Source organism: Microcebus murinus, chromosome 22 (assembly GCF_040939455.1).
Source record: "Microcebus murinus isolate Inina chromosome 22, M.murinus_Inina_mat1.0, whole genome shotgun sequence".
Lineage (NCBI taxonomy): Eukaryota > Metazoa > Chordata > Mammalia > Primates > Cheirogaleidae > Microcebus > Microcebus murinus.
The window spans coordinates 24773466-24799207 of NC_134125.1; the positions used below are offsets into that span (position 1 = coordinate 24773466).

The 25742-nt window shown below is 44.1% G+C and overlaps 1 protein-coding gene, 1 long non-coding RNA gene and 1 pseudogene across 3 annotated transcripts in view; 1 reads left to right on the forward strand and 2 right to left on the reverse strand.

The window, feature by feature from the left end:
• SMARCB1 (SWI/SNF related BAF chromatin remodeling complex subunit B1) overlaps nucleotides 1-25742 on the reverse strand; it is a 47084-nt gene that overhangs the window by 8110 nt on the left and 13232 nt on the right. For both annotated transcript variants that reach the window (XM_012776745.3, XM_012776744.3), the window contains exon 6: nucleotides 7136-7302. In XM_012776745.3, the coding sequence (XP_012632199.1) occupies nucleotides 7136-7302 (167 nt within the window). The remainder of the gene's footprint in view (nucleotides 1-7135; nucleotides 7303-25742) is intronic.
• Nucleotides 388-23698, forward strand: LOC142863495 (uncharacterized). The gene is made up of 2 exons (XR_012914290.1): nucleotides 388-956; nucleotides 22817-23698. It is a non-coding gene; the product is annotated as an uncharacterized LOC142863495 (long non-coding RNA).
• Nucleotides 7315-20598, reverse strand: LOC142863494 (diphthamide biosynthesis protein 3-like; annotated as a pseudogene).

The window sequence follows — 25742 nt, forward strand, 5'->3', positions numbered from 1 at the left end:
CGGCCATGAGGGACTCTGGCTCAGGGTCGGCACGGTCTCCCTCAGGAGGTCCTGATGCGGCCCCAGGAACCCCCACACCTTCAGGCCATCCCCCTTGCTCACCGCCCGGCCAGGCCCCTCCCGCCATCCATCTTTACCTGACTGCGCCAGTCAGGGCCCAGCTCAAGCAGCACTTATCAGACTGTCCCCAAGCCCTGTCCTAAGCCAAAGTCTGTGCCCTTATTCTGTTTCTTCACAGAGCTTGTCCCTCTTGGAGGTCAACTTGCCAAGTGTGTCCACAGACACACCCCCACCCTGGACTAGCCAGCAGGGGCGGCATGCTTGCCACGGAGGGGCAGAGCGCTGGGCCAGCTCCTCCCACGCTCGCCAGCAGGCATCCAGCTGGCCGTGACTCACAGTCAGAGGGCTCAGACCCTGGAGTGCAGTCAGGCGGCTTTCCCGAGTAAACACCAGGGAAACTAGCACCCAGACCCAGACAGAACACAGCCTGCATCCCAGGAGCGCCTACCTATGCCCACCACCCAGAGCCACCATCCTGACTTCTTGCCCCCAGTTTAGCTGTGGCTGTCCTGAAACTGGGCATCAACGAATCGCACAGGATGGATCCTGCAGGGTCTGGCTCCATTCCCTCCACTTCACATCTGCCAGACTCCAGCAGCTGCGGTGCAGGGCTGGGACCGTCCCTCACTGCCGCATGACAACACGGGCAGCAAGCAGAGGGAGGAAGCTGAGGACAGGCAGAGCACAGGACCGAGCTCCGTGTCCTCTCTTGTCTCCACACGTGCCCACACCCAGCTGTGGGCGCAGGTCTGCGGATCGGAATGGAAGAGCTGGCCCTTCCTGGCTGGAATCAAACATGGAGCCAGCCACCCCGGCGCCGGGCCCAGGAGGAACTGCAGCAGCGTGGAAATGCCACACAGGACCCTACAGGACCACAGGCGCGTGGCCCAGGCCTGGTAAGCCACCCCTGCCGCGGGCTCATCGACGGTGGCTCCCGCCCCCTGCCATCTGGTCAGTTATGCCTTCGTTTATTCACACATGCAGACTGCATTCCTAACAAGGAGGGGCACAGGGGAAACAAACATTCCAAAAGCTGCCCGAGCCTGGCGTGGTGGCATCTGTAGACCCAGCCACTTGGGAGGCTGAGGTGGGAGGATGGCTTAAGCCCAGGAGTTTGAGACCAGACCAGCCTGGCAACATAGTGAGATCCTTTCTCTGTAAAAAGAAAGAGAAAAAACAAGGCGTTCTGGTGGGGTGAGGGAGAGACAGACGTTAGGCAGGTTAAGCGAGTGAGCTCGTGGTGTCAGGCAGCATTGAGTGCCAGGGAGGGACCTAGGGAGGTGTAGAAAGCCAGTGTTGGCCTCCGCAGTCAGGAGGCCAAGAAGGCCTCCCAGGGAAGGTGGCCTTTAGGAGGAACTAAATGTGCCAGAACACAGGCCTGTGGCTCCCTGGGGGAAAGGGTCCTGGCAGAGGACACAGCAAGGCAAAGGACTGAGGAGGTGAGGCTTGGCACCTGGGTCTGCCCAGTGAGGGGATAAGGGGAGGGTATGAGGGTGGCTGGGGCCGGAGCAAAGGCCAGGTAGGGCCGGAGGCTATTGGAGGGGCTCAGCTTCCACAGGGATCTTGGAAGCTTCTGGAGTGTTCTGAGCAGAGGAGAGGCGCTCTGGCTCCACGCTGCACCTCTGAGGGAGAGAGCTGCCTGGTGGGTGGTGGCATTGGGAGTGTCCTGAGCAGCACTGGGCTCTGGGTGGATGCAGAGGCAAGGCAGGGCCAGGACATCCGAGCAGGCACAGGGAGGGGGGCCAGGCTTCTGCCCGTCTTCCCAGCCTCGACACACACCTGTCCCCGCCCCTATGTGCTCCCCAAACAGGGCCCGGCCAACATTGCTGGAACTGGGCCGTGGTAAAGGCAGCCAGGCCTGGGCTTTGGTCCCTGTACTGCCAAGAACACCTGTAAGAGGCCACCCCAACCGAAGCCTCTGCGTTCCGAGGAGATAACCCTCGAGTGCCGTCGCTCCAAAGATTCCTGTCTTCCCTCTGCCATGTCCCAGGATCGGGACAAAGGGCATCCTCACAGAAACGCCCAGCTCTGCTTCTGAGTCCCAGTTACAAATGGAAACCCTGGGCTTGACCCTCAGCTCCTCACATGCAAGATGGGATGCTGTCCCTGAGGTCAGGTGCCAATAAGGACACAGCACTGATGGACACAGAACAGGCCTCCCTGGGCTAGCCATGTCTGCCTTGTGGTACTGATCTGACCGCAGGGGGGCAGGGAGGGAAACCCAACCAGGGGACAGACTCCCAACAGCCTCCTAGCCGACACCGTCCCGTGGATGGGGATCACAGGAAAGCCCGAGGGTCACTGGGAAAGCCTCTGCCCCAGGAGGATTTACAGCTGCCAGACTGCTTTCTGAATGGCTGCCCAAGCGCCCCGCCAAGATAACAACAACAACAAAACTCGTGCTCAATTCTGAGAAAAATGTCAAGGAAGCCAGCTAGTCAGACTCAGGAGGACGCTGCATGTGGCTGACCCCAGACATTTGAAATCACGTGGTCAGATGGGTTAACCCACATGGCCACATCCTCACCACGGTTACAAGACAAAGTTGGGCACAGAGCGGAGCCCTCAGGGGATGCCCGCCAGGCACCCACTACCACATCCACGCTCCCGCCCCATTTCTCCCCCACCATATCCCCTTCTTTCTCAATTGTGCCTTTTTTCTGCTAGCTGGCCATAAAGTGAAACTGAAACAGGTTAAGGGAAACAAATTCATATTCTTCTCAAAATAAAGGTATTAACAAGTATGGAGACTGAACAAGTAATCAAAAACCTCCTGACAAAGAAAAGCCCTGGACCTGACAGTTTCACTGGTGAATTCTACGAAACATTTAAATAAGACCTAACACCAATCCTTCTCAAACTCTTCTAAAAAGCTGAAGAGGAAGGAATACTCTAAAACTCATTTCCGGCCAGGTGACGTGGCTCACACCTGTAATCCTAGCACTCTGGGAGGCCGAGGCGGGCGGATTGCTCGAGGTCAGGAGTTTGAAATCAGCCTGAGCAAGAACGCGACGCTGTCTCTACTATAAATAGAAGAAATTAATTGGCCAACTAATATATATAGAAAAAATTAGCTGGGCATGGTGGCGCATGCCTGTAGTCCCAGCTACTCGGGAGGCTGAGGCAACAGAATTGCTTGAGCCTAGGAGTTTGAGGTTGCTGTGAGCTAGGCTGACGCCACAGCACTCACTCTAGCCTGGGAAACAAAGGGAGACTCTGTCTCAAAAAAACCCCTCATTTCCCTGAAATCAAAGTCAGACAAAGATACTAGAAGAAAGGAAAACTACAGTCCAATATTTCTTATGAATGTTGATGCAAAAATCCTCAATAAATACTAGCAAACTGAATTCAGCAGCATATGAAAAGGACCGAGTGGGATTTATTCCTGCAATGCAAAGATGGTTCAATATATAAAAATCCATCAATGTTCCATTTACAAAATGAAGGGGGAAAACTACATGATCATGTCAGTTGATACAGACAAAGCACTAGACAAAATTCAACACCCTTTCAAGACAAAAAACACTCAACAAACCAGGAATAGAAGGAAACTGCCCCAACATAATAAAAGCCATAAATGAAAACCCCACAGCTAACATCATACTTAATGGTGAAAGACTAAAAGCTTTTCCTCTGAGATAGGAACTAAACAAAGATGCCCTCTCTTGTCACTTCTATGTAATACAATATTATAAGTTCTAGCCAGTGCAATTACGTGAGAAAAAGGAACAAAAGGCATCAAATTGGAAATAAAAAAGTAAAGTTATCTCTGTTTAGAGAAGATATGAACTTATTTGTTGAAATCCTTAAAAATGACACAAGAACTAATAAATGAATTTAGCAAAGTAGCAGGATACAAAGTCAACACACAAAAATTGGTTGCATTTCTATTAATATGCGCTAACAATGAAAAGTTTGAAAAGGAAATTAATAAAACAATTCCATTTAAAATAGCATCAAAATGAATAAAATACATAAGAATTAACTTAACCAAGGAAAATAAAAGATTTATACAACGAACATTACAAAATACTGCTGAAAGAAATTAAAGACATAAAATGTTCATGGATTAGAAGACAATATTGTTAAGATATCAATACTAACAAAAGTCATCTACAGATTCAATGCAATCACTAACAAAACTCTCAATAATGCTTTTTGCAGAAAGACAAAAATCCATTCTAAAATCAATATAGAATTTCAAGGAAACCCAAAAAACCAAAACAACCTTGAAAAAAAAAAGGAACAAAGTTGAGTCTCACACATCATGATTTCAAAACTTACTGCAAAGCGACAGTAATCATAACAGTAGGGTATTAGCATAAATACAGACACATAGACCAGTGGAACAAATAGCCCAAAACCAAACCCTAACACCCATGGTCAAAGAATTTTTGACAAGGGGGCCAAGACCATTCTCTGGAGGCAAGGACAGTCTTTTCAACAAATAGTGTTGGGAAAACTGGATATTCACATGCAGAAGCATGAGTGGGACACTTACCTAACACCACATGCAAAAATTAACTCAGTGGATGAAAGACATAAATGTAAGAGCTAAAACTATAAAACTCTTAGAAGAAAACATAGGAGAAAAGCTTCATGACATTGGATTTGGCAATGATTCTTGGATATGACACCAAAAGCATGGGTAACGAATTAAAAAATAGACAAATTGGACATCATCAAAATTAAAACCTTTTGTACATCAAAGGATATCATAAACAGAGTAAAAAGGCAACCAACAGAATGCGAGAAAATATTTGCAAATCACATGTCTGATAAAGGATTGTATCCATAATAGTGTGCTGGTAAAACTCAACAACAAAACACAAAAATAAAACTGATTTAAAAATAGGCAAAGGATTTGAATAGACATTTCTCCAAAGCAAATATACAAATGGGCCGGGCTCAGTGGTTCACACCTGTAATCCTAGCACTCTGGGAGTCAGAGGCAGGTGGATCGTTTAAGCTCAGAAGTTCCAGACCAATGCAAAGATGGTTCAATATATAAAAACCCATCAATGTTACATTTACAAAATGAAGGGGGAAAACTACATGATCATCTCAGTTGATACAGAAAAAGCACTAGACAAAATTAAACACCCTTTCAACATAAAAACACTCAACAAACCAGGAACAGAAGGAAACTACCCCAACATAATAAAAAGCAAGAGCAAGACCCCGTCTCTACTAAAAAAATAGAAAGAAATTAGTTGGACAACTAAAAATATATAGAAAAAAATGAGCCGGGCATGGTGGCGCATGCCTGTAGTCCCAGCTACTCGGGAGGCTGAGGCAGGAGGATCGCTTGAGCCCAGGAGTTTGAGGTTGCTGTGAGCTAGGCTGACATGGCACTCTAGCTCAGGGAACAAAGTAAGATTCTGTCTCAAAAAAAACAAAAACAACAACAAAAAAACCCACAAATGGCCAATAAGGCAATAGGCACGTGAAAAGATCCTCAACATCACCAATTAATTAGGGAAATGCAAATCACAATCACAGTGAGATACTACTTCACACCCAATAGGATAGCTATTATCAAAAAACTGAAAATAACAAATGCAGGCGAGGATGTGGAAAAATTGGAACCCATGTGTATTGTTGATGGGAATTTAAAACGGTGCAGCTGCTGAGAAAAACAATGTGTCGCTTCTTGAAGATAGTAAAAATAGAAATACCCTATGATCCAGCAACTCCACTTCTGCGTATATACCCGAAATAATTGAAAGCAGTGAAATGCACAGATATTTATATACTCATTTTCATAGAAGCACTATTTACAATATCCAACACGTGGAAGCAAACCCAAGTGTGCATTGATGGGTGAATAAATAAATAAAATGTGGCTTATTCATACAATGGAATATTATTCAGCCTTAAAAAGGAAGGACATTCTGACACCTGCTACAACATGGATGAACCCTGAAGACATTATGAAGACATTATGCTAAATGAAATAAGCCAGTCAAGAGAGGGCAAATGCTGCATGATTCCACTTACAGGAAGTACCTAGAGCCATCAAACTCACACAGACAGGACATAGGTAGCTGTCAGGGGCTGGGGGAAGGGAGAATGGTGAGTTAGTGTTTAGTGGGTGCAGTTTCAATTTTACATAATAATACAATTTCAGGTGATGGATGGGGTGACGGCTGCCTGGTAACGTAAACGCACTTAATGCCACTCAACTGTACGCTTGAAAATGGTTAACAAGTCATTTTTATGTTATGAATATTTTACCATAATTTTTAATAATTAATCAAGAAAAAAGAAAGTATTTACTTGTTTTCTACTTGGGAAACCACAGAGAAGGCTACAGGAGATTCCCCACCTCTATTTTCCAAAATCTTTCTAAAGTGCCCGGGGAGAACCGAGGCTACACATGGCGCATGCAGCGGAGGCTGCCCTCTGTCCCAGCAGCCATGCACCTGAGGCTCCTCCACCCCAGATACTATTTTCAGGAACCCTTTGTAACATGGCTCTTATTTTTATAACACAAATGTGTTTCTAAAATTGAAGCTAAATGCTCACAATCAAAGCTCTCCGGGCCCACAACACAGAGCCGCTGGGCACAGCGAGGGTATTGCCAGCAGGCTCCGCAGTGCTCAGGCCTGGGCCCGAACATCAGCTCTACCACTTCTCAGCTGGCCAATGAGGGCAGGCGACCTCGGCTCTTCCCCGGCCCACCTTTTCATCTGTACCATGGTGACTAAGGCAGCATCTTACCAGGTAACGCACCAGCTCGAGGCGTGCTCAGCCTGGCCTGGCCTGACCCACAGGCAAAGCATGGCAGTGCTGCTCCTCCTGCCGTGGGCTTCCCCACTCTGCCCATCCCACTGCCTTCACCTCCGGGCTCTGCTTAGCGTCCTGCAGTACTACCATGGCAGGCACCTCCTGAGCGATGGCCCACGCCCCTCCTAGGTGGGTGGAGGCAGAGCCAGGTGCCGCCTGAAAGATGGCTTTCCAGATGGCACGAAATACAGAGACAGATTTCTGCTGAGGCCTGGGTGTACCCCCAGTGTGCCACGACGCCCCCTACCCCACCAGGAAGGCCATGTGCAGGGTGAGCAGAACCCACCTTGATGATGACGCGCTGGTCCGACTGGTCCTCCAGGATGCTGTCTGTTGGGTAGGACTCGATCTGCTGTCTGATGGCCGAGGCAATGGCTGGCACGAATGTCAGCGGGTTCAAATCCAGGTCGTCACAGAGGATTTCCGAAAACATCTCAGGAGTCATCAGCTTCTCTGAAATCAGCAGAGAGAGGGGACCAAACAGACTGCAGGGCCTAATGGCACTGTGATTGGGCCTGGCCCAGCCTTCCCTACTCCTTCCTCCTCTGCTAAACCTCCCTGGATGCAGAGGATGACTAGGGCCTGAGAGTGGCCCTCCTAGACACTGGGAGTGGGAGGAGGAAACACATGATAAGTGCCCCCTTGATCCTCATCCCCACAACACCTCCTCCTCCATGCTCCTGGGGTGGTCAGGGCTCTCTGTGTGCCACTCACAGCTGGGGGGAGAACTGATTATCCTAAGCAATGAGGCGCCTGGGCAAGGGAAGCAAAGGCCCTTTGGAGTTCATGTGCCATCTTCACTCTCCCCTCCATGCTGGGCTGGTGGCACCAGGATGGCACAGAGACCAGTCCTACCCCAGAGACTCCTGGGTCTGTGACTACAGCAACAGCACCTCAATAAGGTGACAAGTGTGGAGGTCCTTACAGACCTCACATCCTGGAAATGTAACCATACCAGGCATGAGCTCATAGGGGACCCTCTGCAACCAGCCAGACCTCAGCAAGGTCCCATTCAGTCAAATGTCCTCTCCCTGCTCTGCACAGCTCTTGTAACCCAAACCTCACTGCCAAGACACCTCGCTGAGACATAGACAAAGCCAGGAAAGAATACCCAGAGCAGACAGCATGACTACACCACAGAGAACCAGGTCTGCTTAACAGGTGAGCCCCACTATTTCCTAACAGCACAGGGGGCAGCCCAGGCTCCCAGCAACAGCTCATTCAGCAAGGCAACCGTTTTATTTTGGGAGATTGCAGCAGAAAACTCAAGTGCTCAGGCTAAGCACCTGTGAGTATATTGCCTAGAGCTGCTGTCCCCAACACCCAGGCCACAGCACACCAGGAATCAGGCAGCACAGCAAGAGGTAAGCATCACCAGTCCATGGTGTCAAAAAGGTTGGGTCAGTGGCCTAGAGTACTTTTTTAATTAAACTTTTTTTCTTTTTAATTGTTTTTTTTTTTTTTTTTTGAGACAGAGTCTCCCTCTGTCACCCAGGCTAGAGTGCCGTGGTGTCAGCCTAGCTCACAGCAACCTCAAACTCCTGGACTCAAGCGATTCTCCTGCCTCAGCCTCCCTAGTAGCTGGGACTACAGGCATGCGCCACCATGCCTGGCTAATTTTTTCTACTTTTAGTAGAGATGGGATCTCTCACTCTTCTTGCTCAGGCTGGCCTTAAACTCCTGAGTTCAAGCAATCCTCCTGCCTAGGCCTCCCAGAGTGCTAGGATTACAGGCATGAGCCACCACGCCTGGCCTAATTCAACTTTTTCCTTTGGGATAATTGTAGATTCATATACAGTTGTAAGAAACAACAGATTCCATGCATACTGTGCCAAGTTTCTCCCAATGGTGACACCTTTCAAGACAAGAACATAATCTCACAATCAAGAACCCAAAGTCAAGACACAAGACACGTCCATCACTACCAGACCCTCCACTGCCCTCTCAGGGCCACATGCACGTCCCTGCCACTCCCGCCCTCCTCAACCCTGGCAACTGCCAACCATCTCCATCTCTGTAATTTTCTCCTTTCAAGAACAGTATGTAAGTGGAACCAGATAGTATGCAACTGTTTGGGATTAGCTTTTTTCACTCAGCAAAATTCTCCAGAGAGTCATTCAGGTTGTTATTAATACTTCCTTTCTATTGCCAAGGGGCAGTCAGTGGGATGGAGTGGACTATTTAACTATTCACCCTCGGAAGGACATTCAGGGCATTTCCAGTTTCTGGCTTCTATGGATAAAGCTGCTATGAACAACCGTGTACAGGCTTTTGTGTAAACATGTCTTCATTTCTCTGGGATAAATGCCCAGGAGTGCAACTGCTGGCTTGTATGGCAGCCGCATGTTCAGTTTTAAAAAGAAACTGCCAAACTGTTTTCCAGGGTGGCTGAACCAACCACGAGTGACCTGGTTCTTCTACTACTACTTTTTATAGGTGTGGAATGACAGTGTGGCTTTAATTTGCACTTCCCTAGTAGCTAATGACATGGAACATCTCTTAAATGTTTATTTGCCATCTATATGTCTTCTTCAGTGAAATGTCCCTTCACGTCTTTTGCCCACATTTTATTGGGATTGTTTGCTTTTTACTATTGAGTTTTAAAAGTTCTTTATATAGTCTAGATCCTAGTCTTTTACTGGATATGTGGTTTGCAAATATTTTCTCTCACTCTGTGGCTTGTCTTTTCATTTTTTTAACAGTGTCTGTTGCTGAGTAATGTTTTCAATATTGATGAAGTCTAATTTTTTAGTATTTGTTATTGTAGATTGTGCTTCTGGTGTCCAAGAACTCTTTGTCTAGCCCTAGCTCCCCAAGAGTTTTTCCATTTCTCCCCAAAGGTGTATAGTTTTTTGTTGTTTTTTTTTTGAGACAGGGTCTTGCTCCGTCACCCAGGTTAGAGTGCAGTGCAGTCATCCTAGCTCACTGCAACCTCAAATTCTTGGGCTCAAGGCATCCTCCTGCCTCAGCCTCCCCAAGTAGCTGGGACTTACAGGTGCACACCATTGTGCCTGGCTACTTTCTTCTACTTTTAGTAGAGATGGGGTTTCACTCTTGCTCAGGTTGGTCTCCAACTCCCGGCCTCAAGCAATCTTCCCACCTTGGCCTCCCAAAGTGCTAGAAAGTGCTAGGATTACAGGTGTGAGCCACTGTAGTTATAGCCTATAGTTCTATGTTTTATATTTAAGTCTATGACACATTTGAGTTAATTTTTAGGTCAAGGTTCATTTATTTGCCTATGGATATCTAATTGTTCCAGCACCATTTTGTTCAAAGACCTGTCTTTCCTCCACTGAATTGAGTTTGTACCTTTGTAAAAAAAAAAAAAAAATCAGGAGGGCATGTTTGTGTGGGTCTGTTTCTGGATTTTCCATTCTGTTCCATCAATGTATGTGTCTATCACTCCACAAATACCAGTCTTGATTACTATAGCTATACAGTAAGCTTTGAGATTGGGTAGAATGATTACTCCCACTTTATTCTTCTTTTTCAAAATTACTTTAGCTATTTTAATTCCTTTGCCTTTCTGTACAAATTTTAGAATTATCTTGTTTATATCTATAAAAATCTTGCTGGGATTTTCGTAGAAATTGCATTAAACTTGTATATCAATTTGGGGAGAACTGGCAATATTTTGAGTCTTTAAACCAGTCTTTCCCATTATTTAGTTTGTTTGTTTGTTTTTTAAGAAACAGGGTCTTGCTCAAACTTTGGGGTGGAGCAAGATGGAGGACAAGAAAAACCGCCACCCAGAGTGTCTCTGCAAAAAAGACAGATTTTAGAAGAAAGCAGAAGAAATAAGCAAGCAGACGAGCATACATCGGATAAGGGTTGGAAGGAGGGGTACCTGAGACTACAGGAAACTACACGGGAAGAGGCTGCAGAGGAGAACTGGAAGAAGAGAGCTCCCGAGAAGCTTCGAGACCAGCAACAAGGGTAGGTAGGGAGGTTAACTTTCCCCTCCCTTGCATCTCAGACTGCTGGTAGGCTTCCCTGTGGTTGGAGAGACCTGCGGACACCAGCCCAGAGACGGGCACCGCCAGTGAGCAGTGAGCCTGTTGCAGACGCGGCACCAGGCTCCCAACTCCCTCAAGCACCGCCCTGTGCACAGTCCCGAGGTGCTCGGCAGGCACCATATTGCTCCATTCTCCTCTTCCCCTTTCCTATCTGTGGCTGCCAAGAAAGACAATATAGCCACCACCTGGAGGCACTACCAGGGAACGGAACCTTTCCTTATGGGGCCCTACAGCTGACTGAGGGGTACTCAGACGGTGAGCTCCCTACCCACCAGCCCTCCCAGGTGCTGCTGGCTTGATGACTCCAGGAGAACGGAGCAGACCCTGAGGCCGAGAGACATCGACCCAGCTTGGGCTCCCCGTGGGTGACTTAGGACAGGCACTGCTCTCCCTGGAGGGGTCAGGGATTGAATTCTGGGGCCCAGAAGTCAGACCGGCAGAACAGATCCCATGCACCCAGGTCTCGCATTGCCCCGGGACTTGGAAGAGATATTTGTGAAGGAGCCTACTAAAGTATGTGTGCCTTCAGGGGCAGATCAGCGGGCTTGAGGGGCAAACTTCCACCTCCGTGTGCCCAGCACAGGCTGCGATCCTGCACAGGGAACCTCCCGGCCTACATCACAGCCAGGGGAGACCTGGTGGCATGAGGTCCTGCCTGCTGGCAGAGGCCCAGGAGAAGCCGCAGAGTTGCAGAAGGTGGAAAGGAGCCACCCCCACACGCAGACTTTCTGACTGACCGGGGCCATTCCAGCCCCTCCCTGGCAGCTTTTCCCGGAAGAAGAGAATAGAATTTTGACCCCTGCTAACGGCATTGGTGGTGCCTGAGGGCAGGCTTACCCAACCCAGCTCCACCCAGACTCACTCCCTGACCAGCCCTCACTGAGGTAGAGAATAAGGACACAACTGGAAGTCCCAGGGCCCCACCCACCACCTGAGGCACTAGAGTGCCTCTCTAGAGGAATAAGAGCTGGTCACAGGACCCCCAAACAACAGTGTAGCCTGGTTCTCCGAGCAAGCACCACCTACTGACAGGAAGGACATTCTGCATACCCTTTTCACGGTACCTACTGACTAATCATACAGGGTGTGGTTGAATCTCACCCACAAACAACACCTACTGGCACAGAGACTAAACAGGGCGTGTCATTATTCAAACAAAAATCTAAAGGTAAGAAGCAACAACTGATCCAGACGGGAAGAAATCAGTGAAAGAACTCTGGAAGTATGAAGACTCAAACGGAAAAGCACACACCCAAATAGGAACACCAGCTCTCTAGAAATGGACATCAACCAAAATCAGACCACTAAAATGACAGAAGAAGAATTTTGAACATGGATTGTAAGAAAACTCTATGACATGGAAGAAAAAATGGATAACCAACACAAAGAAACCACAAAAAAACATCCAGGACCTGGAAGAAAAATTCACTAAAGAAATTGAAATATTAAAGAAAAATCAAACCAAACTTCTGGAAATGAAGAATATATTCAGAGAACTACAAAGCACAATAGAAAGCCTCAAGAACAGGGTAGATCAAACAGAAGAAAGAATCTCAGAGACTGAAGATAACACCATCCAATTAAATAAGTTAGTCACAGAGATAGAACGAGAAATAAGAGAAAAGAGCAAAGCCTACAGGAAATGTGGGATTATGTGAATAAACCTAATGTGAGGGTTATGGGGATTCTGGTAGGGGAAAAAGAAAACATACAAGGGTTGGATAAGCTATTTGAAGATATAATAGAGGAAAATTTACCAGGCCTTACTAAAAATCTAGATATCTAAGTACAAGAAGGTCAAAGAACCCCTGGGTGATTCAATGCAAACAGGAAGACACCACGCCATGCAGTCATCAGACTGACAAAAATATCAACTAAAGAGGCCCTTCTACGAGCTGTAAGGCAAAAGCAGCAAGTAACATACAAAGGAAAGCCAATCCAAACAACACCAGACTTCTCTACCGAAACCTTACAAGCAAGGAAAGACTGGGGCCCAATTCTCACTCTTCTGAAACAGAATAATGCCTGGCCTAGAATATTGTACCCTGCAAAACTAAGTTTTGTATACAAAGAAGAAATAAAGAGATTCTCAGATAAGCAAAGACTGAGGGAATTCACCAAGACAAGACCAGCCCTCCAAGAAGTACTCAAAACAGTGTTACTCATGGATCAACACAATAAACACTCACGAATATAAATCCACTCAAAAGCTAAAGATCAAAGGCCAGATACCACAATGGCTCAAGAGAATAAACAAAGCAACAAAGTTCAACCCAACAGAATGAACAGAAATTTGCCCCACCTATCAGTTCTTTCAATAAATGTGAATGGCTTGAACTTCCCACTCAAGAGATATACGCTGGCCAAATGGATAAAAAAATACAAGCCAAGTATCTGCTGTCTTCAGGAAACACATCTAACCTGCAAGGATGCATTTAGATTACAGGTAAAGTGGTGGAGAATAATATTTCAAGCAAATGGAAACCAAAAGAAGGCTGGCGTGGCGATTTTGATTTCAGATAACTTAGTTTTTAAATAAACAAAAGTAATAAAAGACAAAGAAGGTCACTATATAATGGTGAAGGGTAAAGTTCAACAAGAAGACATCACAATTCTATATATGTATGCCCCCAACTTAGGTGCACCCAGATTCATAAAGCAAACTCTACCTGATCTAAACAAATGGATAAACTACAACACCATAATAGCTGGAGACTTTAATACCCTGCTGACAGCACAGGACAGATCTCCAAACAGAAAATTAACAAAGAAATAATGGTCTTAAACAGAACTGTAGAACAAATGGGTCTGACTGACATTTACAGGACATTCTACCCAAAAACCACTGAATACACGTTCTTCTCATCAGCTCATGGGACATTCTCTAAGATTGACCATATCCTAGGACACAAAGCAAGTCTCAAAAAGTATTAAAAAATACAAATTATACCACGTATCTTTTCAGATCACAGTGGAATAAAAGTAGAAATCAACCCTAACAGGAACTGTCATTTCTATACAAAGTTGTGGAAACTGAACAACCTTCTGCTGAATGATTATTTCGTAAATGAGGAAATTAAGATGGAAATCAAAAGATTCTTTGAACTAAATGACAAACGAGACACAAATTATCAAAACCTGAGGGACATAGCTAAAACAGTCCTGAGAGGAAAGTTTATTTCCATAAATGCCTATATCCAAATGTCGAAAAGATCACAAATAGACAACCTAATGAACTGACTCAAAGAGGTGGAAAAAGGACAGACCAACTCCAAACCCAGCAGAAGAAGTGAAATCATTAAGATCAAATCAGAACTGCCATGTTTCCCCAAAAATAAGACAGGGTCTTATATTTATTTTTCCTCAAGAAGACACCCTAGGGCTTATTTTCAGGGGATGTATTATTATTTTTTTAAGTACAGTACAACCATCTACATTTATTCAAATATAGTGAAGTCGTCTTCTTCTGGAACATCATTATAACTCTCCAAACCCCAAATTCCATTCTGAATTTCTTGTGACTCTAATTCTTTAGAACTTTTGGCCCCAATCTCTCATGTAGAGCAATAGAGCTCTCATGAGGCAGATGAGAAGGGCTGCTCGTCTTCTTTACCACTTAGTGATGAAATGCATGGGTTGTGCACATATGCTGCGTAACCACGCCTATCACTAGATCTTATTTTGGGGGTAAGGCTTATATTGCGCAAATGCTTAGAAATCCTGCTAGAGCTTATTTTATGGGTAGGTATTATTTTCAGGGAAACTGGTAAATGAAATTGACAACAGGGAAATTATACGAAAGATTACTAAAACAAAAAGTTGGTTATTTGAAAAAACAAAACAAAATTGACATGCCTTTGGCTAGACTAACGAAAAGCAGAAAAGAAAAATCTCTAACAATAAAGGACAAATTACAACTGATGCCACGGAGATACAAGATATAATTTATGAATACTACAAAAACCTTTATGCACACAAACTGGAAAGTGTGGAGGAAATGGACAAATTCTTAGAAACACACAGCCTCCCTAGGCTCAACCAGGAAGAAATAGAATTCCTAAACAGACCAATATCAAGTACTAAAATTGAAACTGCAATAGAAAATCTTCCTAAAAAGAAAAGTCCCGGACCAGATGGTTTCACACCTGAATTTTACCATACCTACAAAGACGATCTGGTGTCTATCCTGCAGAAATTATTCCACAACATCGAGAAGGATGGAATCCTCCTCAACATATTTTATGAAGCCAACATAACCCTGATACCAAAACCAGGAAAGGATGCAACAAAAAAAGAAAAGTACAGACCAATATCCCTTATGAATATGGATGCAAAAATTCTTAACAAAATCTTTGTTAAGAATCCAGGTGCGTAAGAAAATAATCCATCACAACCAAGCGGGCTTCATCCCAGAGATGCAGGGATGGTTCAACATATGCAAATTTATAAATGTAATCCACCACATAAACAGAAGCAAAAACAAAGACCACATGATCCTCTCAATAGATGCAGAAAAAGCATTTGACAAAATTCAACACCCTTTTATGATTAGAATGCTTAACAAAATAGGCATAGATGGGGCTTACCTAAAAATGATACAAGCCATATATGACAAACCCACAGCCAACCTCATACTGAATGGGGAAAAATTGAAAGCATTCCCATTTAGAACTGGAACAAGGCAAGGTTCCCCACTATCTCCACTTCTATTCAACATAGTGCTGGAAGTCCTTGCTATAGCAATCAGACAAGAGAACGGAATTAAGGGCGCCCAAATGGGAGCAAAAGAGATCAAGCTCTCACTCTTTGCTGATGATATGATATTATATCTAGAAAACCCCAAGGATTCAACCATGAGACTCCTTGAACTGATAAATGATTTCAGTAAAGTCTCAGGATACAAAAATCAACGCACACAAATCAGAGGCATTCATATATGCCAATAACAGTCAAAGTGAGAACCAAATCAAAGACTCAATTCCTTGAAAATAGCAACAAAGAAAATAAAGTACCTAGGAATATATTTATTTAACTAAGGAGGTAAAAGACCTCTACAGGGAGAACTATGAAACACTGAAGAAGGAAATAGCAGAGGATGCAAACAGGTGGAAGACAATATCATGCTCATGGGTTGGCAGGATCAGCATTGTTAAAATGTCTATACTACCCAAAGTGATCTATAGAGTCAATGCAATTCCTATTAAAATAACATCATCATTTTTCACAGATATAGGAAAAATAATTTTATGCTTTGTATGGAACCAGAGAAGACCCCGTATACCAAAAGCAATCCTAGGCAATAAAAACAAAATGGGAGGCATCAATTTATCAGAATTCAAACTATACTGCAAGGCTATAGTAATTAAAACAGCTTTTTACTGGCACAAGAACAGGGACATTGACCAGTGGAACACAACAGAGAACCCAGGTATAAAGCCATCCCCATACAGCCATCTAATCTTTGCCAAAGTAGACAAAAACTTATACTGGGGGAAAGAATCCTTATTCAATAAATGGTGCTGGGAAAACTGGATAGCCACATGTAGAAGACTAAAACAGGATCCACACCTTTCACCTCTCACAAAAATCAACTCATGCTGGGTAACACACTTAAACCTAAGGTGTGAAACTATTAGAATCCTAGAGGAAAATGTTGGAAATACTCTCCTAGACATTGGCCTAGGCAAAGAATTTATGAAGAAGACCACAAAGGCAATCACAGCAACAACAAAAATAAATAAATGGGACCTGATCAAATTAAAAAGCTTCTGCACAGCCAAAGAAACTGTCAAGAGAACAAACAGACAACCTATAGAATGGGAGAAAATTTTTGCAAGCTATACATCTGATAAAGGGCTGATATCTAGAATCTATTGGGAACTCAGGAAAATCAGCAAGGAAAAATCAAACAACCCTATCAAAAAGTGGGCAAAGGACATGAACAGAAACTTTCCAAAAGAAGGCAGAAGAATAATGGCCAACAAACATATATGAAAAATGCTCAACATCTCTAATCATCAGGGAAATGCAAATCAAAACCACATTGAAGCCGGGCGCTGTGGCTCACGCCTGTAATCCTAGCTCTTGGGAGGCCGAGGCGGGCGGATTGCTCAAGGTCAGGAGTTCAAAACCAGCCTGAGCAAGAGCGAGACCCCATCTCTACTATAAATAGAAAGAAATTAATTGGCCAACTGATATATATATATAAAAAAATTAGCCGGGCATGGTGGCGCATGCCTGTAGTCCCAGCTACCCGGGAGGCTGAGGCAGAAGGATCACTCGAGCCCAGGAGTTTGAGGTTGCTGTGAGCTAGGCTGACGCCACGGCACTCACTCTAGCCTGGGCAACAAAGCGAGACTCTGTCTCAAAAAAAAAAAAAACCACATTGAGATATCACGTATCTCCAGTGAGAATGGCCTTTATTAACAAGTCCCAAAACAATAAATGTTGGCATGGATGTGGAGAGATAGGAACACTCCTACATTGCTGGTGGGACTGCAAACTAGTGCAACCTCTGTGGAAAGCAATATGGAGATACCTTAAAGCGATACAATTGGACCTACCATTTGATAGAGCAATCCCACTACTGGGCATCTACCCAAAAGAACAAAAGACATCCTATGAAAAAGACACCTGCACTGTGTTTAGCAGCACAATTCACAATTGCAAAGATGTGGAAACAACCAAAGTGCCCATCAATACATGAGTGGATTAATAAAACATGGTATATTATACCATGGAGTAGTATTCAGCTTTAAGAAACAATGGTGATATATAGCACCTCTTGTATTTTCCTGGATAGAGCTGGAACCCATTCTACTAAGTGAAGTATCCCAAGAATGGAAAAATAAGCACCACATGTACTCACCAGCAAATTGGTTTCACTGATCAACACCTAAGTGGACATATACATACATGATGAGTGCAATGCGCACCATCTTGGGGATGGACATGCTTGAAGCTCTGACTCAACAGAGGAGGGGGGACAAGGGCAATATATGTAACCTTAACATTTGTACTCCCATAATATGCTGAAATATAAGAGAAAGAAAAGAAAAGAAAAGAAAAGAAAAGAAAAGAAAAGAAAAGAAAAGAAAAGAAAAGAAAAGAAAAGAAAGAAAAAGAAACAGGGTCTTGCTCTGTCATCCAAGCTGGAGTGCAGCAATCCTGACTCAGCCTCCTAAGAAGCTAGGACTACAGGTGCATGCCAGCACACTCAGCTAATGTTTTATTTATTTTTTGTAGAGATGGGGGTCTCACTATGTCACCCAGGCTGGTCTCGAACTCTTGGCCTCAAGCCTTCCTCCCATCTTGGCCTCCCACAGTACTGAGATTGCAGGTGTGAGCCACTGTGCCTGGCCTTATTTAGATCTTCCTTAGTTACTTTCATCAAGTTTTATAGGTTTTGGTATGAGTCCTGTACATGTTTTGTTGGATTTACACCTAAATATTCCTTTTTTATTAAGTGATAATAAATAGTAATGTATTTTTTAAGTGAAAAAAAATCTCTTTTTTATTAAGGAATCCTAATCACTGGAGTAGATTATGCTGTTATCAGATGTTAAACTAATTAGGTTCAAGATATAAAAATGATGAAACCGAGGAAAAGAAAGCACTGACGTGAAATTATCTTCCTTTAAATCCAGATGCGATAACTGAGAATGCTGCCAATTCAAAGTTCTAAGCATGCGATCCAAGTATGTCACGTTGTGGACTCACTTCTTGAAGATGAACTTAGCAGCTGGTGGGTAGAATCCAAACTCTTAACAGAACAGCAAACCACAAAATGGTTATCTCAGTGAAGAAGCCAGAAACTTTATATTTGATGTTTCCATCTTGGTTCATTCCCAACTATTCACGATTTGGATCTCCGAAGCCTTCTTAAGCATTTAACTAATTCTTTGTTGGCTGAAGGGGCTGAGACTGTTTCTCTACAGATAAACTGATCTTCGTCATAAGTCACTTTTATAATGAGAGAACAGCTAGGACATGTTGCTATGTCTTCCCCATTCTCCAAATCTTCCTTGGTGATGGAGAAGTTATCCCCACACGTCAGGGGTAGAAACATGTCTCCGAGTCCTCGTCGTATTGGAAATCCTCGATCTCCACCTCCTCGTGAAATACTGCCATGGTCACCAGAAGCTGGCAAGGGGCTAAAGCCTCTGCCATTCAACATACCTCCTCAGCTGGTTTCTATAAATAGTAATGCATTTTTTATCTCTGTGTCTGTGTGCATTAATACTATACAGAAATACAATTGATTTTTCTATGTTTATCTTGTATCCTGTGACCTTACTGAACTGTTATTAGTTCTAGTTTGACATAGAACCCTTAGAATTTTCTACACAACCATGTCATTTGCAAACAGGATTTTATTTCTTCCTTTCATATCTATACGATATTTTATTTCTTTTTCTTATTGCACTCGCTAGAACTTCCAACACTATGTCAAATAAGAATGCTGACAGCTGACATCCTTGCCTTGTTCCCCATCTTTGGCAGAAAGCACTCAGCCTTTCACTATTAAAGGGTTTTTAGCTACAGGGTTTTTTGTAGATGCTCTTTATCAAATGGAGGCTATTTCCCACTATTCCTATTTTTCTGAGAGTTTTTTTTATCAACAGGCTTTGAATTCTAGCAAATGCTTTTTTTTTTTTTTTTTTAGACAGAGTCTCACTTTGTTGCCCAGGCTAGAGTGAGTGCCGTGGTGCCAGCCTTGCTCACAGCAACCTCAATCTCCTGGGCTCAAGCAATCCTCCTGCCTCAGCCTCCCGAGTAGCTGGGACTACAGGCATGCGCCACCATGCCCAGCTAATTTTTTCTATATATATTAGTTGGCCAATTAATTTCTTTCTATTTATAGTAGAGATGGGGTCTCACTCTTGCTCAGGCTGGTTTCGAACTCCTGACCTCGAGCGATCCACCCTCCTCGGCCTCTCAGAGTGCTAGGATTACAGGCGTGAGCCACCGCACCTGGCCCTGAATTCTAGCAAATGCTTTTTCTGCATCGATATGGTTGGGTGATATTTCTTCTTTAGTCTGTTAATATGGCAAATCCCATCAATTGAGCTTCAAACACTGAACCAGCCTTGCATCTCTGCAATAAACCCCATTTGGTCATGGTGTATAATTCTTTTTATACGTTGCTGAATTCTATTTGCTAATATTTTGCTAAGGATTTTGCATCTATATTCATAAGGGATATTGGTCTATATTCTCTCTTTTTTGGCACTATCTTTAGGTTTGGTGTCAGGGTAATACCAGTGTTGTGAAATGGATTGGGAAGTGCTTCCTCCTCTTCTATTTTCTGAAAGGGATTGTATAGGATTGGTGTTAATTCATCTTTAAATGTTTGGTAGAATGCTCCAGTGAAATCATACGGGGCTAGAATGCCCTGGCGTCAGCCTTGCTCACAGCAACCTCAAACTTCTGGGCTCAGCCGGGCGCGGTGGCTCACGCCTGTAATCCTAGCACTTTGGGAGGCCGAGGTGGGCGGATTGCTCAAGGTCAGGAGTTCAAAACCAGCCTGAGCGAGACTCCTCTCTACCAAAAATAGAAAGAAATTAATTGACCAACTAAAAATATATATACAAAAAATTAGCTGGGCATGGTGGCGCATGCCTGTAGTCCCAGCTACTCGGGAGGCTGAGGCAGAAGGATCGCTGAGCCCCGGAGATTGAGGTTGCTGTGAGCCAGGCTGACGCCCCGGCACTCACTCTAGCCTGGGCAACAAAGTGAGACTGTCTCAAAAAAAAAAAAAAAAAAAACTCCTGGGCTCAAGTGATCCTTCTGCCTCAGCCTTCCGAGTAGCTAGGACTACAGGCATGCGCCACCATGCCCAGCTAATATTTTTTTCTATATATTTTTAGTTAGCCAATTAATCTCTATATTTTTAGTAGAGACACGGTCTCACTCTTGCTCAAGCTGGTTTCAAACTCCTGATCTTGTGCAATCCTCCCACCTCAGCCTCCCAGAGTGCTAGGATTACAGGTGTGGGCCACCACACCCGGCCTTTCTTGGGGATTTTTAAGTTACAAATTTTATTTCCTTAGTACTTAGAGGGCAATTCAAATCATCTATTTGATGCTGGGTGAATTACTGTAATTTGTGTGTTTTGCAAGGAATTGATCCACTTCATGTAAGCTGTCAAATGTGTACATGTACAGTTGTTTGTCCTATTTCCTCCTCTCCCTCCCGGTATCTGCAGGGTCGGTAGTGATATCCCATTTTACTCTCGATAATGGTGATTTACATTTCTTTGTCAGTCTTGCTAGAGGTTGGCAATTTTCCTGATCTTTCAAAGTACTGGCTATGTCTCAATTTTCTCCACTGTATTTATTTCCAATTTAATTGATTTCTACTCTCCTCTTTTATTATATCCCTCCTTCTCCTCACTTTGGTCTCATTTTGGTTTTTTGGTTCTTGAGAGGGGAGCTTAGATTACTGATTTGAAGCTTTTCCTATTTCCTAACACATACACTGGTGCTACAGGTTATCCCCACACCAAATTTTATCTCTACCCCATGAATTTTGATGTTGCATTTTCATTTTCATTCAGGTCCATGTACATTTTTCAATTTCCCCATAGACTTGCTCTATGAACTCCAAATTACATAGACGTGTGCTGTTTAGTTCTAAAGCATGTGAGTCCCTTGCTGCTGGAGGGCATACTCTGTGTGGTTTCAATTCTGTTAAATTTGTTGAGGCTTGTTTTATGACACACAATATGGTTCACATGGAATATGTTCCATAAGCACTTGAAAAGAATGCATATTCAACCACACTGGAGTTTTCTATAAATGTTAGATTCTTTTGGTTGATGGTGTTTTTGAGTGCTTATGTCATCTTGCTGGTTTTCTGCCCAGTTGTTGAGAAAGGAATGTTAAAGTCTCCAGTATGACTGTGGATTTGTCTGTTCTCCTTTCACGCTATCTGTTTTGCTTCACATATTTTCCAGCTGTGTTGTGACTGCATACATATTTACAATGGCTATGTCTTCTTGGTGGATTGACATTTTTCTTGTTATTTAACATCCTCTGTCTCTGATAATTTTCTTTCAAGTCTGCTTTATTTGATGCTAACATTGCCACTTCTGCTTTCCTTTCGTTAGTGTTTACATCTTTTTCCATTTTCTTACTTTCAACCTACTTATTTCATTATATTTCAAATGACTTTCTTGTAGATAACATAGTTCAGTCATTTAAAAACAAAATCTATTCTGTCAATCTCTGTCTTTTAACTGGTAAGTATTAGCATGTTAGGGCTTAAGTCTGCCATTTCATTTTTATTTTCTGTTTTTTTCTCTGTTTTCTTTTTCCTGTCTGCCTGTGGGTTACTTGAACACTTTTTAGAATTCCATTTTCATTTTCTACGGTATTTTTGAGGGTATCTCTTTTGTATAGCATTTTTTGTGGTTCTCTAAGTGTTACATTATATATACATAACTTACTAGTCTATTGGTTTATTTTACCAGTTCAAGGGAATAAACCTTACCACACTATACCTTTTTATAAATGGGCCTTTATAAATGGCCCATTTATAATATGATTGTCTTAAATTTTTCCTCTACATACATTTAGAACCACATCAGTGTTATAATTTTTGTTTCAACTGTCAAACATAATTTGGAAAAGCAAAGAGGAGAAGGAAAGCCTATTTTATGGATCTACATTTTTGCTTATCATGTTTTCCTCCTTCCAAAGTTTCTTCTCTTATCATTTCCCTTCTTTTAGCCATTCTTTTAGGGTAGGTCTGCAGGTGACAGTTTCTTTCATCTGAGAATGCCTTGATTCCCTCTCTATTCCTGAGGGATATTTTCACTGGTTACAGGACTCTAGGTTATAGTGCTTTTCTTTCAGGACTTGAAAACTACCATGCCGCGTCCTCCTACCTCCCTGGCTTCTGATGAGAAACACACAGTCATTCTGTTAATAATTATCTTTCCCCTACAGGTAAGTTGTTTTACTTCAGAACCGGCAATTCAGAGAAGCTCCATTTCAAGTCCTTTTCAGAGAAGATAACCTTGAACTCATGCCTTCCAAGAGCCTGTCTGGAAAAATCCTGGCTACAAAGGATGGACTGAAGACCATATAGTTCACTCACACTTCTCAAGTAATGCTACTTCACATTTTAAAATTCCTTTGTGATAAAGCCTCTCACACCCACCTTTAAGTTATTTGAAATTTCTAAGTAAATTAGATATGACTAAAAACAGGAAATCAGTAGCAACTGTGGCATGGCCTGCTAATCACCACTTAAGAATGACGGCCCTTACACATGCTAAATACCACTCAGGGCTGAGCAAGAGTCCACAGAACAGCACTATTTTGGTTCTCCACATGTTTATACTAAGCTGCATTCAGTAGGGATCGTATTTTATGTGAGGACGCCTATGAGAACAGGCCAGCGAAGCTCACGGACGATGGACTTCATCACATTACAGCGTGTCCTCTTCATGCAGGCTGTGGGGAAAGGGTCTCTGAGATCGAAGTACTACGTGATTCTGCTTCTGCAGAGACACAGGCTACTGCTGACCTTGCCCACGCTGAGAACCGTGGAATCAACCTTCACGTCTCGCCCTGCCCTGCCGGGCTCTAAAAGGCTGAGAGCCGTGCCCACCTTGCCGCGACGAGCACGCGCTGCGATCTGAGCAGGAAGCAGGGTGCTGGCTCCCCCGGCAGGGCCCAGCTCCATTTCCCCCTTTATTCAGTTTTTCGTACGCACTCCTTTTCTATTTGCATTAGTCTTCTGCACCTGGTGTCCTTATGTAAAACTGTGTTACATCCCTTCTGGACCAGGGTTGGGTTACAAATAAATAGGAACTTAAAAAAAAATAGGAACTTTCTACGTGCTGCTGAAAAGAAAGTAACAAGACAACACATGTACCGATTCCGTGTGAACAACTGGCCAGGTTCTATGTGAAGTGCCATAAGAAAAGCAGCAATAGGGAATGAGCTCCCTGACCTCAAGAGCTGAAATGGAGAGGAAGAGAGGAATTAACAAGTGTCTATGATACGAGCCAGCTGAGATAAGTGGGGAAGTCAGCAAAGATAACAGGCAACGTTTTGCATTGGTGGTGGCCTGGTACCCATGGCTGTCCTGTCCTCATGCTGCAGCGTCACCAACAAACTATATCTGCCCTGTTGTCACCCAGTACAAGCTCCTGGAGCCTCTCACCAGTGTCATTCCCCCACCAATGCCCCCTCTGACCAGCTAACCTGGGGGCCAGGCACCTGGTTCTCAGACCTTGTTCCCCAGGCTGGGCAGATGCCCTTGGACTCAGGCCTGACACACCAAGTGCCTGGGGATGACTAAGGGAAGAAGCCTAATCCTTCCAGAAAGCTCAAGGCAACCACACATCACCAACCACTCACACTCTCCCTCAGGAAATCCCCTCTTGGAGAAAATGCTGCAAGCAAATATGTTTTCAGCCACGGGACATCTACAGCAGGGGGAGTTTTAGCAAAGTAAGGCGCTTCAACCCAAAAGAAAATTCTGCACCATTTACCGTGTTTCCCCGAAAATAAGACCTACCCATAAAATAAGCCCTAGCAGGATTTCTAAGCATTTGCGCAACAGAAGCCCCACCCCGAAAATAGGACCTAGTGATGGGCGTGGCTATGCAGCGTATCTGCACAACCCATGCATTTCCTCGAGGAGTGGCAAAGAAGACCTGCAGCCCTTCTCATCTGCCCCATCGTGACAGCTGCTATCCCAGAGGTGACCGGAAAGGTGCGGGCAGCCCCACCAACAAGGTTGGCTCCCCCTGTCAGGTCCTGGCCGTCCTGTGCATGCCGCAAGCTGAGGCTTTGAGGGGAAAATAACACATCCCCTGAAAATAAGCCCTAGGATGTCTTCTCGAGGAAAAATAAACATAGGACCCTGTCTTATTTTCGGGGAAACACAGTATGAAGACTAAAGAAACCATGAAGATACTTAAAAGTGAAGAAAAATAAAAGAATACTTGCACTATAAAGACAACCATGTTAGGAACATTTGCATGTGGAAATAACTAGGAGGGAAAAGGTAGAATTTGAATATTATCAGGGTGGTGAGACTCTGGTGATTTTAAACTTTATGCATTTAAAAATGATAAAGCAGGTGTGGTGGTGAGTGCCTGTAGTCCCAGCTACTCAGAGGCTGAAGCAGGAGGGTTGCTTGAGGCCAGGAGTTTGAGACCAGCCTAAGCAACACAGCAAGACACTATCTCTAAAATAAAGTTAAAATGATATTTACTGCTTTTTATCTGAATATAAATAATATGTTCTGTTTATAGCAGCACAATTCACAATTGCAAAGATGTGAAAAGGCGGGCAGGTGGGAGAGAGGAGAGAAGGATGGGTATATTCATACCTAATGGGTGCGGTACGCACCATCTGGGGAATAGACACACTTGAAGCTCTGACTTGGGTGGGCAAAGGCAATATGTGTAACCTAAACATTAGTACCCCTGTATTATCCTGAAATAATAATTTAAAAAAATAATATATTCTTTATAAAAATTCTGTCATACTTAAGAAAAAATAAAGAAGAAAATAAACACATGCATAACCCTCCCTCCCATCCCTTCTACTCTGTCTACGTTTGCACACACAGATAGTTACATTCGGGAAGAGCCTGAAGAGACAGGATCTGGGCCAGGATGTGCAGAACAAAGACGTCCAAAGGGAAGAGCAGTGAGGGCAGGGGCAGAGGCCAGGGGGTGCACACACAGTGACAAATCAAGAGTGGGCTGGCGACGGGGCTCGAGGGGAGGTGTGTGCAGGGCTGGGCGGCTGAACCAGGTCTGAGTGGCACTGTCATCTTCACCCAAGCTACGTGGACTGGCATCCTGCCATACAGGCTCCGTGGACCACCCAACCTCAAAGGGGAGGAAGG